The 18356-nt window shown below is 31.3% G+C and overlaps 1 protein-coding gene across 1 annotated transcript; it reads right to left on the bottom strand.

Annotated features, from left to right (window-relative positions):
• Positions 1-470: 470 nt before the first annotated feature.
• Positions 471-17231, bottom strand: LOC106623020 (angiopoietin-related protein 7). Its single transcript, XM_014242374.3, has 7 exons — positions 16670-17231; positions 12970-13115; positions 7665-7831; positions 7333-7492; positions 1298-1749; positions 1076-1223; positions 471-1009 (listed from the first exon to the last, which is right to left on the bottom strand). The coding sequence occupies exons 1-7, from the start codon at positions 16802-16804 to the stop codon at positions 853-855; spliced, it is 1365 nt and encodes a 454-aa protein (XP_014097849.2). The 5' UTR covers positions 16805-17231; the 3' UTR covers positions 471-852.
• Positions 17232-18356: the final 1125 nt, after the last annotated feature.

Below are 18356 nucleotides of genomic sequence, written 5' to 3'. Positions count from 1 at the left end.
GTTTCTAAAAATTATGAAACAAACTTTATTGAACTAATTTGAAGACGTTTTTATATAATTTTCGGCTACACCTCAACTTAGCTCTTCCTTACTTGTTATTGTTAATTCGCTTTTTCACACAGAAAACGCTCTAACCCAATGTAATTTGATTGTGGTCATACCCATCCCTGTTCATTATTGTTAAGACCCTACTGCTACAGAAATTTGACTGACATTGACACGAAAAAAAAACAATAAAGAATTAATAAGAGGAGGACATTGTATTATCATACATATATTGTATTGGAAGAGACGATTACTTTTTAAATTTTGAATTGTTTTACTGCCTCTTATATTGCTTTGATGCTAGCACATTAGATTGAATGAATTTCTACAAATCAGAGAAAAATTTATTGAAAGGCCGATGATAATAAGATCGAGATATATTGCCGATATCTATTTAACTCTTCCATTATTTTAATTAAATTCAATTTTTACAAGATGGCATTTTACGTTTTATTTAAAGTACAGTTGTAATAATGTAATTTAAATTATATCTTGATACAAATTTATGTATTTATAGACATTATTTATGTATTATAGGATTATTGTATATCAATAGATATATATATAGATGCTATATAATTAAAATAGTTAACACTAAGTCTCCTTTGAGTATATTTTGTGACGATAAGGCAACATTTAGAAACTTTTTATTTTCGTACGAGCGAGACTTTGAACACAATACCATAGTAATGTAGTAATCGTAAATGGCAAAAGTACATGCACCCATAAGTTAGAGAGCCTAAGTACAATTATGCAGAGAATGTACACATACATTTAGGTAATTAATTCCAATTTTAATTATATAAACTACTTCCTCTGCAAATCACCGTCAGCGTTCACTGGGCGTATCATCATGCGCACAGCCCTTAATGAATAAGAGGGTCCTCTAAATCCATCCCAATACATTCCTTGATACAACGGCGTATTATTGTAGTTTTCTTCGAAATATTTTCCATTCAAGTTGCTGTTAATGAAGGAAGATTAGTGAAAATATGCCTTCAAAATGTAATTATCAAATATTATTCATTACCTCATGTCACACCAGTTGTACCACCAAGCACCGTTTCGGGACTGAGCACAACTGCAGTCAACACAACCGTCATTGTCATTGTCGAAGGTGGAGAATTTGCTACCTGCATGATAGGTTAAGGAGTCGCCAGCATCACCTTCGTATTCTCCTGAAATATTAGTCATTAATATTAAAACTATTTGTACAATTTATCCATTCGGCTCGGCGTGCTAACGCTCTTACCCAACAAGTTGAGCGCATAGTCCTCCTTCTCGTTACCGATGGCAAATAAATTATAACGTGCATAACGGGAGTTGCCTTCGAAATCTTGCAACATAATCAAAAGCTCATGCACCGCTGACGAAGTGAGAGCGTGTAGTTTATCAAGGCCGATAAAAAACTCGCCACCTATATTACCAAATCCAGTTTGGTACTCGAGCCATCCGCGATAGAAGTTCAATTTACCATTGAAACGATTCTGTATAAGGGTCCAGCCGCCACCAAATAGCTCATCATCGCAACGTACATAGAAGGGGTCTGATTCAGGTGTGAGTTGCAGACGCAAAATACCATTAGACGTTGGAGCGTCTTGTGCACAGCTGGTAATGAGTGGCTCTGTTGGCTGGCGGGTATCGTAGAAATTTGTCGGTTGACGATTGTTGCGTCGCACGTGTTTAAAGCCGCGGGCCACCATGCTAGATGTGGATTAAAACAAAATTTCCATTAAAAAAAAATTAGGTTTAATAAAATATATTACTATTCATATATTAGTATATAATAAGGAAATGTATACATATTTATAAAGGAAGAATTATTATACTCTTGCAACATGTTGCTACAGAGTATAATAGTTTTGTTCACCTAAAACTAAACGAGTTAGATATACTTGTAGGGCTATATACATGTGTATGTACATATATAATATAATATATATATGATCAGAATGACAAGACGATTTGAAATCCGGATATATATATGTCTGTCCGTCCATCCGTCCGTCTATCTGTGCAAACAGTAACTTGAGCAAAAATTTAGATATCGTCATGAAATTTTGTACATCTGTTCCTTAGTCGAAATGGGAGGACGATTGGACCACTGTCAGGCTGCCCACAAAACGCCCTTAATCGAAAACCTATAAATTGCCATAACTAATATAATACAAGACTGATATTTGTTAAAACGAATTGTGGGCAAAAATTTGGCGTGGCCCCGCCAAAAACCCCAAACCCCTAAAACAATAATCACCAAATTCACTCAGGACAAATCTTTTTTGCACCTCTACTGACACTCCCACCCACCTCTCATATAACTGTTATGTTGAGAACCAATAAAAGACGTCAGAGACAATAAATTTTACACCAAGAATGATACAGGAATACTTCATTGGAGCCATTGTCAAAATTGGACGAAGGGCGTGGCACCATCCGTCTTTAGGTGAAATTACATATCGCCGGACGCCAATTTAAACCACATGTGGTACATAACATTATTATGAAATGTTTATGTCAACCACGCCTACTTTCCATATAAACCAACTTTAATTAATCTGATTTTTGCCCTTTTCAGTATGTGAATCCCAGTTATATCAATATTTTTTTTTTATTTATTTATTTATATATTTATCCCAGGATACAAAGTACATATTACATACAAAGTATGCACCTATAGAGGTGTTACAAAACACCTGTACATAGGCCTGGTAATATTAGTTTATTATAATTAAGTACTAATCTATTAATAACAAATGTCATTATAATTGAAAAACAAAATAAAACATCGTATTTTTAAATATCAGTGTCTACAATCCACTCAGTTATTTTCTGTTTGCTTGCTTTATTTTCAATATTTAACAACTTTAGACTCAACGGTAACATATTGTAGTATTTAATTGCTATATATTTCGAGTCTTTGTAAGATATATTTTTATTTACCTTTGGTAACTGTAACGGTTTAGCTCTAGCCTTACCTTTATATTCATTAAATACCTCTCTACAATCGGAATAATGATAACATGGTGGCTCAGAAATAAATTTCTTTTTGATACCCAGTACGGGTGTTCTCTCGTTTTTATCACATAAATTATTTATTAATTTATCTTGTATTTTTATTAACAATTTTGTAACATTTTTATAACTACCTCCCCAGGCAATAATTCCATGGTTGACTATACTATCGAATAATGCGTAATAAATTGTTTTTAGTGCTTTCTTGTTCATTCTATTTTTAAACTTTGAGAATATAAATAGAAAATATCTAGTTTTTTTTATGACTTCTTTGATATGAATATGCCATCTCATGTGACTATCAAAATATTATATATACCTAAGTATTTACTATTATCAGTTCTTTTAATGGTCTTATCATAAATTTTAACTCAAAACTTTCTGGAATACTGTCTTTATATGAACCGAAAGTTATATAGTTAGTTTTTCCAACATTTAGAGTTAAGTAATTATTACACAGCCAATTCCCTATTAAACTTAACTGCACATTCATTTGTGATTCAGCTTCCGCCCAAGATTTACCTATACATTTAACTATTGTATCATCTGCATAAGCTGCCAAACAGTTTTCAGGTAGTTCCTTAAAGATATCATTTACATATAGAAGAAAAAGCAGTGGTCCCAAGATTGTACCTTGCGGCACCCCTATTTGCACTTTACATGATTTGCTTTTTACCCCGTTAACTTTCGCTAAATCCAGGAAAGCTATCACTGTTGAATTATTTTTATCAATATTAGTGTATATAAAACTGGTAATTACTACAATTGCATCCTTAGTACCTTTATTTTTTAAGAAGCCATATTGGTTTTTCGCAATAATTTTTGAGTCTGTTATGAAGTTATAAATTCTTTTATGAATAATTTTTTCAAAAACTTTTGCTATATTAGAAATTAAGGATATTGGACGATAGTTATTAGTTTTATATTTGTCTCTTGATTTATGGATTGGTCATATTCCTATAGTCATACAGTTATTAAAGATAAATTCCAATGGTTTACTAATAAATTTACTTATTATTTTTAAGACTTTAGTGTTAATTCCATCAACTCCCCCAGCTTTGTCTTTTAGGTTTGTGATTACTTTTTCAATTTCTTGCTCATCAGTTGGCTTAAAGAAAATTGACTTAGCATTATTTTCTATATTATAAACCGTACTGTTATCTGTTTTTTTCATTTTAGCAGCTAAATCTATACCCACATTACTAAAAAAATTTACAAAAGTATCAGCAATTTCCGCAGAGTTAGTAATCTTCACATCATGTTCGATTAAGTAGTCTATATCTTTAGATGCCTTTACATTTTTACCTAATTTATGATTAACATAATTCCATAAGTCTTTACTACAATTAGATTTACTATTTATCGAATTGCTCTCATAATTACACTTAGCAATTTTTATAACTTTGTCCTGTTTTTTACAGTAAGTATTGTATTTTGTTTTTAGTTCTTTATTATCTTTGTTTGTTTTTCCATTTATTATATAGCTTCTCTTTAGTACGATATGACTTCATAATGCCAATCGTAATCCAATTTTTACGCTATTTAAATTTACGATTGTTGTGGTTTGGTTTTACATGAGCATTTTTTATCAAATTTTGTATTTCAGCTATGAGACTATTAGTAGCAATATTCGGATCATGTATATTTAATATGTCTTCCCAAAGTACATTTTTACTATTTTTCTGCAGTATTTTATAACTGAAATAATTCTTAGGTTCTTTATGATTTAATAATTTATACGTATTTAATGACAAAAACAAAATATAATGATCAGTGATCATTTGTTTATATGTAATTGATTTTACGTTGGGAATATTTGTTTTAACGAACATATTATCTATACATGATCCATCCTCACTATAAGGCCTGGTAGTATTATTAAAACACGGTACATAATTCATATCTAAAACACTTAATAGTAGTAGATCTGAGTGATAGTCTACATCATTGTAATTTATATTGAAGTCTCGAACTAATATATGATTTTTAATCTTAGAATTAGTATCCATGTATATTTTTAAATTGTTAATAAATTCATCCTTAGGGATGTCATGACATCTGTACATTCCAGTTACCTTTAAATTTAAATTATTGTTAAGACTTATGCATGTAGAGAGAAAATTGCAACCCGATAGTATCTACGGATGTGGAGCGTTTTAGAGCATTTGAGAAATACATTATTACTCCATCTGCCTTATTTATACTGCTTTGATTATGATGTATGCTATAACCATTTAATGAATATAATTTATGTTCAATTAAATTCCACGTTTCACTACAAACTTAACATGTGGTTTACATATTAGACCTTTTAGCAAAAGTTCAAGTTTTTGATTTAAATTTCGAACCTTTTTATCTAAGTTCTTCTAAGTATCGGTCAATCTGTGAGATATGGTATAGAAATTCGGGGGGAATGTTTGTTTTGTGTCAAATATGAGTTGAGTTATTTTAATGAAATTGACAGAGCGTGTTTTATAATTACACTGTATTTTTGTGCCAAAAATGGATAAAATCGGGAAAAAGTTTGCCTTAGCTCCCATATAACTGATATTCAGAGTTTTTAAACTTTACTCCATATAGGTATTTTGGTGCTGGTATGCTAGGTATCCTCATGAATCTTAGAAAGCATATTCTTCTGTTAATAATGTGTGGTATTGCTAAAATTAGATAAAACCAGGTCAATACTACACTTTTTCCGATGTACCTAATAAAAGATTTTTTTTCTTTCGTTGCCTTAATAAGATATCTTAGCAGAATTTACTGAACATTTAATATTGGATCTTCTATAGTTTAAAGCCGAAAATATGTGAATTTAGTTTTTCAATTACCTTAACTCGAATATACTACATATAATGTTTTTATTTTATTTTACTCTACGGTTAGTGTGTACGTTATTTATAAAATTTCTTGAAAATATGTTCACGAGTATACCTAAGCAATGTAATCTGCCCCCAACATACCTTATATTGTGATTTCCGACTTCTCACCGACTTTAACCTCATTAAATGTGTGACATTTTAATGAAATGAGGTGGACAAGCTTTCCTAAAAATTATTTGGTTTAGCGCTCAATTTGCACATCAACTCAATAAATTAAGTTTAGCCTCTTCGGTTGAGTTTATGTCAAGTATGTTTAAGTTTTGGCAACACCTGAAGGTATTTCCCCGGCTTTGATCCTTGCAAGTTACAAGAGTATGAAATATTCGGTTCCACCCGAACTTATCACTTCCTTGCTTATTTTGCATCGAATTTTATTGAATACGAGTACACTACCGATTAATTTATTATTGAAACGATAAGTACGGTCTTATGCTTCCCCAACTATTGTCAAAAGACAAGTTCTTCAGAAAACTTAATTCTATATTGTATAGAACTTTAAGATTAATGAAGAATATAATCTAGGATTTTGTGTACGCAGAGGAATAGTGATACTGGGCAGAGGAATAGTCAATCCAAAGTGAATAATATAATACAATATCAACGAAAATAAATCAATACGATATTGTTTTTTTAATAAATATTTTGTATAATATTCATTGCAATTCCAATTAAACCTTTCGGCCGAGTGAGATTATGTAATTTTGAAACTAAATTCTTTCTTAAGTCTCAGTAATTTTAATTACTATTGAAGGTGATAAAAAAGAAATCGCATCACGATCGTCACACATATCAATAAATTTACTTACAAAATATAAAAGTAAGATGGGTCTAAGTTCATACGGATCTGAGCACACAATACCCTCAAAAATTTTACGAGTTTAAAACATGTAAAATGTAGAAAGATTGTTTTATTCTTAAAGTGGTGGAAGAAAATTCGTTACATACATATGTAGGTGTTGAGAGAAGACATAAGCCGATGAACTCCATATTTCATCCTGTTAATGCAAGAAAGTGGTTAATGCGATGTACGAACATATAGTACATAAGTACAATCAGATATCGCAAAGTCATTCTGCACACTTAGATATATATACATACATACGATTTTTTTATGCCATTGCTAACGGCCGTTAGATAAACTTTTGCAACATGTTTCGAGGGTTTAAAATCAGACAATAAAACGCATCACCAAGGTATTTTTAGATACTTATGTATGTATATATATATTATATATATACAAGTGTTACGTATAAATAAAAGTCGCGTCGCTAAGGCCTGAGATGTATTTAAGCAGCATCAGCGGCTTAAAGGTCGTCAAAGCATTTAAGTTGTACATTTCAAAATGTACAATCACTATAATTACAATTAAAATATGCACACAAGTGATTATACTCACTTTGACAATTTACTAATATTCGATTCCAGATGGTTATTCAATTCATTGACAGCTGAACGCGTCGAAAGCAATAAAGTTCCCAAAGAATCAAGTTTGACATCACTTGACAGCATCTGTGGCAGGCGGTCATTGGTCTCCCGAGCGGTACGCAAAACGATTGCTGCAAACAGTTGAAAAACAAAAACTATTAGTAATTTATTTATTACAAGCAGCTATTCACAACAACAACTTTCAAATCAATCGTTTGGCATACTCATAAAGCAAAGCAACGGATTCTTTTACAAAGCAAAAATATTTGTATTGTTTCTTAACGTTAAATTGTCGTTTCTGACCTTCTTCCTTTTTTCTCTCTTGGTTCAAGTCACCTTTCAATTCGTCAATATTGCGCTTCGTCTGGCGTTCCATATAGTCGAGAGTGTCGAGTCGCTTGAGGAAGTCGGTTTGCTGTACAGCCAAGGAGTCTAACCGACCCATGTTATTTGTTTCGAATTGACCCATCCTGGAACGAAAATTTAATCAGATTTTTAGTGAATGAATATTTACAAAATAAATTATAGTTTAAAAAACTATAAAAACACGCTTAAAGAATTTGTAAACCTCCTCCTATAAAGCTCTTCCCTACCATCTTGTTTGTGAAAATTAATGCTTATGGCGCATTTATTTAGTCTGTTATCGCACTTTTAGTATATTTTAACATAACTGTGGAGTGGGCGTGGTTCTTCCTCTCAGCAAATTTGGTTGAGTTAGCTTTAGCGACTTGGAAGATATATACATTAGATCATTTAGGGGCGGGGTTACGCTTACCTTTAAAGTAATGAGAAACTGTTATCAAATTATTGCATTGTCACGTCTGCAAAGACTTCTGGAAACCAGTGAAAATTGAGCTCTAAGATTCCATTATATACATACAACCCAAGCAAATAAAAGCGCATTAATAATTGAAGAAAATATAATAGACATATCATATTAAAGATATATCGTCTTATGAAGCGTATCAAAAGATTCGAACTAATTAAAAATTAGCTGTCTTCAATTCGCCAAGCTTTGGTGTATAGCGAATCGAACAAACTATTCTTCTTGTAGAGGCGATAGATATATCCTAAATGATTTTGAAAAATACTATCGAGTTGACAGTTCTTGTCTGGATTAAAATTTCATAACCAAATTCGTACAACCAAACCGATTGTCGTGAGACCACGGACAGCCAGGTCAAAAGAACGTAAGTAATTGATTTTTGAAACAGAGGTTAAGTCTCCAGATTATGTAGTGGCACTTGCACTTTGTATGTGGAAATCTTACTAAATTTAGTTAAAAAGTGAGTTAACCCAAACAGTTTATTTTAGCTTATACCAAACGTCAAAGTTTCACGACACTGTTTCACATTATCTAAAGAATGATTATTCAGAGGGTTATTGCGAAGCAACGCTGTGCATACCAGAATATTTTATATATATTTGAAATTGAATATTCAAAGTCAGTAATTTCTAGAAATATGAAACTTTTATGGTTTTTTTTTCTCAATGACAATGGCAGCAGGATCGTAAAATCAATTTTATTGCCAATTTTAATTTGTTTCATAATGCTTATCTGGTGCAGTTGTGGTAAGTGTTTATGTTGTAAGCAAGTTTGAAAGGGTTTTGTTGGTTTTGTTCATATGTTAAACCACAAAGGCGGACTGCCTGATTTTGGCTTTGCGGGAAAAGTTCTAGCGAGAAGTGGCTGTAAATATCTGCACTATATCGTTGTTGTTCTACTATATAATGCAAAATCTAAAGAAGAAGTTCCTATTATAAGGCATATTAAGGAAACGTCGGAGACCCTAAAAAGTGTATATATATACAAAATATTATATACATTGTATATAAATGATCAGTTTGACTAGCTGAGTCTATTTAACTATGTCCGTCTGTATATATGTGTATATCTGTGAGATATCGCCCTGAAAATTTTCACAATTTTATTTGTCGGAAACGCCGAACGACAAATTGACCGATCCAACAAAATCTCTTGTATGGAAAGCTTTTTTATTTGACAAGATATCTACACGAAATTTGGTACGGTTTAATGTCTAAAGTGGTGCTACAATCTTCGAATAAATTGTTTAGACCTGACAACTATAGCATATATGTAGGTGCCACACTTTTACGCTATAAACAATGCACCTGTAGAAGGTATTAAAGCTTTGGTGCAACCGAAGTTAACGCTTTTTGTTGTTTTAATGACAAATAGTTTATATAGAACACTTTGAAAACAATTTATAATTGAAATTAATTAATCTCGAACCAAAATAAAATTAATTTCTTTATGCAATACTTAAGGTGCAATTTACGTAACTTTTGTTTCTAATCTTTTACTTTTTGTTTTTTTGTTCGTCGTTCGGTTTTGTTTACAAACAAAAAACTAATATTACATAGATACATGTGTGTATATGTAAAGATATATGTAGCTCGAGTATTTAAATAAACAGTCAGTTGGCATAATTTGTCATTCTGCCAACTTGACCGACTCATTGATTTGCGCCAGCTGACTACTCATACCGCATCAGCCGAATACTATTATATTTGTTTATTTGTGTATTTATTGTGCACAAATGAGTGTGAATTTGCTATATTTTTACATTTTATGTGAGCATTGGGGGTTTTCACCGTATACAATATTCTCACTGAACCAACTAATATATGTTTCTAATACAGATGAGTATTACTCATGTCCATACATGAAAAATGATAGAAACAAGCTGATTGCATCCGCTGTCTTCAAATATTTCATACAGAACTTAAGGAATAGTTATTTAATTTATATTTTTATATATACTCGTATATTTAAGTATACTTCGTTTACATTTTTTTAGCTTGGAAATTACATATACGAGTAGAAACACAACGATATACGAGATATATGTATTATATCAGTATATAACATTACAATAGATATATGATAATAGATATATGAAAATAAATGTATGAAAATCAAAGTATCGTATTTCCATTATTGGAACGCACTCATTAAGTTTGCCACGAAGTTTGTAACATCCAGAAGGAAACGTCGGAGACCCGTAAATAATCAGCATAATGAACTGAGTTGATTAAGCCATGTCCGTCTGTCTGTCCGTCTGTCCGTCCGTCCGTCTGTATATATGCAAACTAGTCCCTCAGCTTTTAAGCTATCGACCTGCAATTTTGCACCTGTCTTGTAAGGAACCTTAGTATATGTGAAGGGTATTATAGCTTCGGTGCAACCAAAGTTAACGTTTTTTCTAGTTTTTTCATTTAAAATTACCTACCCTAGTGTGATATGTATGTGCAGTGGCAGTGGGCTCCAAATCTGATAATTAAGTACATACATATGTGCGCATTGTGATGGATTTAACCATATTACGCCAGCTATATGTACATATATTCGTAATTGCTGGCAAGCGCCAAAGATTATTTTCATTCAAGGTGTCTCATTCAAGTATTTACTTAAGTAAGGTGTGTATCAGCTACCGAATTAATTCAATGAGACAAAGTTGTAGTGGGAATAAATAGTTATACATATTACATATTACTATATCTTTCCAATGTTTAAAGTAAATTAATTTGACAAGTTGAAGGTCCCTAAATGCTCTGCCTTTGAATTTTAAAATTGAAGTAACGATAACGCACAATATATGCATGTATGTATTTACTAAGTTTTCAATTCCTACATAGCGATAACTAATAGCAAGTATTGTATATATGTATCCAAAGCCGGCAAAAACATTAAATGAGAGACTGATTTCGCATAAGTTATCAGTAAATTTTTTTGTTTTGATTTCGACTACATATATGATTGTTTTTTAAAGAAATTATTAAAAATTTAGGGCGTGATGACATTTTTTAAATTAGGAAGAAAATAAAATTATTGTTTGCAGACTGTCGGGTCACAATTCAAATGAAATTTTCGTTTTATAATCAAACATATATTTATATTAAATCATATTTATTTTCGTATGTATATAACATGGGACTTTTTGATAATTTGCATTAAACAGTTAAGCCATGAAAAAATTATATTCAAGTACAAAATTTTCCACTCTACGAAAAAGGGCTTTAATAATTTTTTCAATAATTCAGTAACTGAGCATACCATGTCATATGAGCAACATAGATATTATAAGGCACTTGTATGAATGCGTAGTAAGAATGCTTTTTTTATAGGGCTGAAAATTTTTTATTAATAATTATTTAAAATATCATTTGTTCAAAGTGTAGGTTTATTTACTTGGAGATAAAAAATGTTGCAAATGATATAAATGTTTACGTTAGATGCTTTTTTTAGGCCAACAACTTCAGGCAGCGTTAACAAAAAAAAAAATACAAACTTGGAAACAACAGACGCTTTAATACCATATATTTATACATACATACCTATGTATTATTTCATTGCTATTTAATGTCAAGTTCCTATTAATTCTTAATATTTAAAATTTAAATTAGCATTTCCCAGAACTTTTAAGCTACGGAATGTCTTTTGACAGCTACTGCAATTTTGATTTGAACAGAAAATGTATGAACGAAATGTGTGTTCTGCATCAGCGGAACACATATAGAACATTCATAGGTATACGTATATACTGATCTGAGTAAATAAAAAATAATAATAAAAATTCACTTTCTGCTGAAATGGTTAACAACTTTCTCTCAAAGTATGTACAATATATTTAAAATTCACTTTGAAATATAATATATAATATGATATTGTACACTTTTGGTTTTCATAGATATGGTAAAGCAATGGGGGCAAGTAGTAATTATACTCAATAAAGAAAAATTTAAAAATACCTACTCTTTCAAAACTCTTTGTATACTCAATATACAGGCAATATACAGGAACAAAAATATTATTTTATTAAAGATTTTTTTTTGGGTCAGAAAGCCCAACACCAATTATTTAAAAAATTATATTCATCACAACGTATTTGAATTACTTATATACCTATAACAATTATTTTATGATATTTGAAACAACCGTTATGTGAAGAATAGCACTCATTGCGTTTTCTGTAAGGTCAAGAAAGAACTTTAGCTTTGGCTGCACCGAAGATATAACACCGGCATATGTTTATAGCATAAAGTGTTACGAACAGGTCTTTATCTTGATTTTGATCGCTAATTTTGAATGGCAAGTATATGTTATATTGGTTCGATCTGAACAATACAAGTATGTTCAAAAATTGTATTTCGTGAAGACATCTTGATAGATAAAAGACTTTTCCAGTTCGATATCTCAAAATATATATACAAACAGACGGGCATGGCTAAGTTGACTCAACTCGTCATGTATTTGTATCTATTGGTCAGTAAAATAGCAATTGTGGAATGCAAAAGAAGCTCGCATAATTTAAAATTAGAAACATAGAAGGTCTAATCACAATTATACATATAATTATATAATATAGCACTGGCTTAAAAATACTATATGTAGCGTCTTATTCCGTTATGCCGTTAAACACGTTGGAAAAGACGTCACAGAATGTCTGTCCTGTTCACAAAAAATTCGTATATATGTAAAATAAAAAAACTGGTTCACTTTCTAGATTTTTATTCGAACTCTTTTCAGCTACTTAGAGTATTCGTGCATATTTATATTCGAAGAAACTATTTTTGGCAGACTTACTTATTTTCAATACTTTCCAAGCGTCTGCGCAGATCCTCATCTAGTGTCGCTAACACGCTTACACGATCATGTAGATTTGTTAGTAGATCCTTACAATTATTGGCCATTTCATCGGATCTGGACGTAGCTGCTGATGTGCGGTAATGCTAAAATGCAGCGGTAGGAAGAGAAAATTCGGAATTATTTCACTTATTAACTTTCCCGCTATTCGAAAATAAATTCTGAAATAGTTTTCTGGTTAAATTGTTTCTAATTATATTAAACTCGAAATAATATCATTCCAATATGTTTATACCTTAGTATTTTAAATATGCGCTATATAATAGGAATTAAGTGTTTCTTATTATCTCTTCAGTTTTGATGAAAGATATTTTTTCTAAATACAAATATTTTTCCCATATTCAATTCTAACTTATACCTCAATAGATGGGGATTTCTTGACGAAATATGTTAAATTTGCTTGAATAAATCTACATGTGATTTAAGTTTCTATCGATATACTTGTATAATAAAAATACGAACGAACTTTTTACTTGAAATAATAGCTTCCGTATGGTTCAAATACTAGAAATCTGCTGACTTTTATTAAACAATACAGTGCTCAAACCAAAAGGAAATAATTTGGATAGGATTAATAAAAGTATATGTGCAAAGCACTCGAAAAATTTAATTGCTGCGCTGATTTTTATTAAATAAACAATTTTCATATTCTCTTTTACATCAAATTTGTATTAAATATTTAAGAAATATTATTATTTATAACAGGGAATTAATCTCCCTAATATTTTTTAATATAATAAATTGTAAGAAACAAATCCAAGCTTACAGCTCAAATTTGTCACCCATAATTAATAATCTTAACAAAGAGGTTGATGTTAAAAATATATGCTTGACATTCTTATACTTAAAATTTATATCAAAATTTGATGTAATTAATAAAAATTTGAACCCCAAGCAGTATTTAAACGCTTCATTTCAATCAATTAACATCAGTGTATGTAATTGACTCTCCTAATCTAATAACGCAGTAATCCAAGTAACATTAGAAGTTTTATGAATATTGATATGCTTTTGATAGAAAACTATTCTATATCGCAAGTGAAGTTACTTCCAATAGATGAAATGTCATGCAATTTTTACTGGAAGTTATAAAGTGATGGGATTAAAAAACATTGGGGTACTGCACATATGTTACCTTAAGCAGATAATGTTAATGTTGTTTCTTCCTTTCCTTTTTAAGAAAATAAAAAAACCTAAAGCAAAAGCAAAAATGTTGTATATTTTTAAGGAAGTTTATATTATATTACGGATATACCTATATGTACTTTTACTTCACCTTTTTAACCGTATTCGTTATGTCATGTCCAAAATGGATATATAAATAACGAGAGTCGGAGTAGTTTGTAAACATCTCAGCCTACATAATTTCTTTGCGAGCTTCGCTTATTACCAATTATTTTTAGCAATTCACAATCAATATTCGATGTAGGTATTATCCCCACATTCCTGCACAGACTCCGATTTATAAAAAACGGGAAATGTACTCTTTTCGCTGAGACAAACAAAACAATTTAACTAAAAATTAATTAATCGCCTTGACAATCAGCAATGCCAATGACAAATCAATTGAGCGGAATAAAAGCCGCTCAACAAGAATTCGAGATAAATTAATTTTTTAATACGATTTATGATAGAAGCTATATGTGCGTCATATGCAAGCGTTCACAGCGCATATATATAATGTATGTATATATTAATCTTAATGTATGTATTAATCTGTTAGTTAATACAAGTTGATAAGTAATATATAAATATGTATAGATCCCAAGACACACCCGCACATTTTAAGTAAATCCAGAGAGTGTAATACTTTTGGAGACGACGACCCAAATTCAAAATACAAAGAGCACTAGATTTTTTCACCTTTGATGCCAATTGCTCAAATACATTGAAATTAAAGAATGTGAGTTTATAATGGGACATCAAGTGCCAAAATTAGTTTTAGTATCATCGGAACATTTTCTATCAAATTCGCTCCAGATTGCATAAAGATATTTAACACCACGCATAAGCCTTTGTTCATATAAATATAATTAGGCAATACAAAATTGTAATAATACTTAAAGAATCATTCTAGCAATTGTTCATAAGTGATACTTTTTGAGTTACCCTAGTATATACAATAAATGCATCATACATATTTATAAATGTAATATACATGTTAGCATCATATTGAGAACTTTCTTATTTGCTCTGTTGTTTTACAAGTCTGTCTTAGCAAGTACAATGAACTTAAACAGAACGAATTCGCTCATGAGATTTATTGTGTTAATTCATCTTATTTTCTTACACGAATACAAATATTTTGCATGCTTCTCTCAGAATCTGAAAACTCTCAGTAAGATTCCCTTTGGGAGAGAATCCCACACTGTGAACAGATTTGTGGTAGAACTCTAAAATTGTGAAAATGTTAAAATATTATAGAGACTGTATTATGATATACCAATTTTATAATAATTTACTGCTCAGATATTGGAACCAAAAATAAAAATCAGCCGACAACAAGAAAATATATTAACTACGGTTACACCGAATATATAATTTTGATCGGTCAGTTCAATGGTCAGCTATACGTTATAGTGGTTCGATCTGAGTAATTTCTTTGGAGATTGTACCGTTGTCTTAAACAATAGTCGGTGCCAAATTTCGTGAAGATATCTCGATAAATAAAATATTTTTATATACCTGGATTATATTATATTATATTTGGATCAGCCAGTTTGTATGGCAGCTATATGCTATAGAGGTCCGATCTGAATAATATCTTCGTAGATCGTAACAATATAACCGTGGCAAATGTCGTGAAGATAGCTCGTTAAATAAAAAAGTTTTCTGTACAAAAACTGGATTTTATATACGACCATATTCAGGACGTAAAAATTCTTGTCTTATCCACATATTTAAAAAGAGCGGTTATAAATTATAATATTATACCCTGAACAGGGTATATTAAGTTTGCCACACTCAGAAGGAAACGTCCGAAAACTTGAAAAATATATATATACATAAATGATCATGAGCTGAGTCATTTTAACCATGTCCGTCGGCACGTCTGCTTGTATATACGCACACTAGTTCCCCACTTTTTGAGATATCGATCTGAAATTCTGCATCCATTTGCTCCAAAGACGCTGCTCACTTGTCAGAACCGCATTTATCGGACCACTATAGCATATAGCTCCCATACAAACTGAATGATTAAAATCACGTTCTTGTGGGGAAAATGTTTTTATTAGACAGGATAGCCTCACGAAATTTGGCCTGGATCAACATTTGAATAAATTTTTAAGATCGGACTACTACTACATATATGCTATTGCCATACAAACTGATCAATCAAAATCAAGTTTTTGTATGGAAAAAATTTATTTGTGAAGAGTATTTCAGCTTCAGTGCAACCTAAGTTAACGTTTTTTCTGGTTTTTTACGTCAATAAACTCGTACAGAAAAGAATATTCGTTCGGCAGCTGATATTCATGTACGAGATTTGTCTAGGTTTTAAGTGTATTTAAATACAAGTGTATATGCATAGCATACATCTCCTAGCAATTTTTATTTCTTAACAAATTTTCATTGAAACTTGACTTTTTATTAACGCATACAAAATAAAACATATTTATGTGATTTTAATTACACCCACCCTATTGTTCCAATTGGTTACATTCATGCGCGTCGGATGGGTTTGAAATTTTTGCGGTGGCAGTTGTTGACACAGCGCGCAATCCCTTAGTTGCACGGCTAAAAAAGCCGCCAATAATATGCTGGGGAAATGCATGTTTCACTTTTTGGTTGTAGCCGTACTCTAACGGTGAGGTAATTGTGGCACAGATGAACTTGTGCGCTGAAGGTGGCTTGGTTACTTTTTAATGACCAAATTTTACTTCTTCTAAACTTTTAACACTTCTATCACTTTACTCGTTCTTATATATAATATTATTATTATTTCAACTCATAAGCATATGTAAATTTCAGAAACGAGATTTTTTTATTGATTCCACAGCATAAACAAACTTTTTTAGACTTTTGATAATTATAATATTTTATTAATGATCTTCTTCATACACACGCGCAAGAACGTCAACTGCTTATTACGTATGGAAAGAAAGAAAAGACGCGATCGCGCCCAAGTGTCTCGATTTCGTATATTAATTTCGATCCGCAGATCGTGTGTTCATCCAACGACCGCCTTGTTTATACTGAGTGCAAATCCGAAAACTGGTTAGTTGATAGACTGCTTGCGGCGCCGCGCTGCTTTCTGATCTTCCACACGCTCAAAACTTGAATCGCATACATAACGAATCGTCTTGAGCAATATTAAAAAGCTCCCTCTCTTTCTGGTGAATTTCTATGCGTGATTGTAAATATTTTCCCAATACAATTAAACATTTGCTTTTGATTAACTTATGTTTATACTTGTTTGAGGAAATCCCCACGGAATCCCATCTGTGCGAAACCAATGCTATTATCAGCACCTTTGATGGGTGGAGGTCTTCTCTACGCTAGCCCATTCTTGGCGCCAAATGACTCAGCGGTTATTCTCAAATCTTTCATAGTTTTCAAAACAAAATAAAATTATCTTCTTGCATAAATTCATTACATACATATATAACTTTTGACATTGTCTAATAATATATGTACATCAACTAACAATATTTACACTTTCACTGAGTTGTGATCGAATATCGATAAAAAAAAATTTAAAACTTATAAAAGGGCATGTATTTTGTATATGCAATAATTTCACTAATACCAAAAAGCTTTTTATAAAATCGCATACACAAATTGATTATAACAAATTTTCTCTACATCTTGTTCTCATTTTCCTATGCAAATAATTACCCAAGTAAAACTACAGCGTAGAGCTATGGTATAATTATATTTAGAGGAACAATCATTTTTGAAGTCTGATGGATTTATAGTATTTTCTAAATATTTTAGCAACGAGAACTTAGCAACTTGGCTCTTAGCAACTTCTGTTTTATCTTTTTCCTTTTGTTTTGTGGTACCTTCCGATATGGACGCTCCATACTAATATACTTACATATTGGATCTATAACTATATTCGTGGTTTTTGTTCACAATTTTAATATTTATTTAAAAAATAAACGTGTAAGATATTATTCAAAATGATGATTCCATCCCAAAACTGCGCCGGCTTGGCGGTCAAGAATGAATCAAGTCAATTTTTGATACCCTGTTCTGATGTGAACCGTATTCCCGTGAAGGCGTTCTGGATCGACCAAAGCAAATGGTAGTCAGAAGGGGCAAGGTCTGTGCTATAAGGCGAGTGAGATAAAGCTTCCCAGTCACTGTTTTCAAAATAGTTT

Source organism: Bactrocera oleae, chromosome 6, assembly GCF_042242935.1.
Source record: "Bactrocera oleae isolate idBacOlea1 chromosome 6, idBacOlea1, whole genome shotgun sequence".
In the NCBI taxonomy this organism is placed as follows: domain Eukaryota; kingdom Metazoa; phylum Arthropoda; class Insecta; order Diptera; family Tephritidae; genus Bactrocera; species Bactrocera oleae.
The sequence above is the reverse complement of the archived record's forward strand: the minus strand, read 5'-3'. Positions and strand labels throughout refer to the sequence as shown.

What these genes read in the sequence shown, in the direction of transcription:
- LOC106623020 (XM_014242374.3), bottom strand. Translation starts at nt 16,804, where the DNA reads ATGCATTTCCCCAGCATATTATTGGCGGCTTTTTTAGCCGTGCAACTA. An exon ending in TAACCAATTGGAACAATAGG is followed by an intron (nt 13,116 to 16,669) that starts GTGGGTGTAATT and finishes GCTGCATTTTAG; the next exon opens with CATTACCGCACATCAGCAGC. An exon ending in AGAGAGAAAAAAGGAAGAAG is followed by an intron (nt 7,493 to 7,664) that starts GTCAGAAACGAC and finishes AACTGTTTGCAG; the next exon opens with CAATCGTTTTGCGTACCGCT.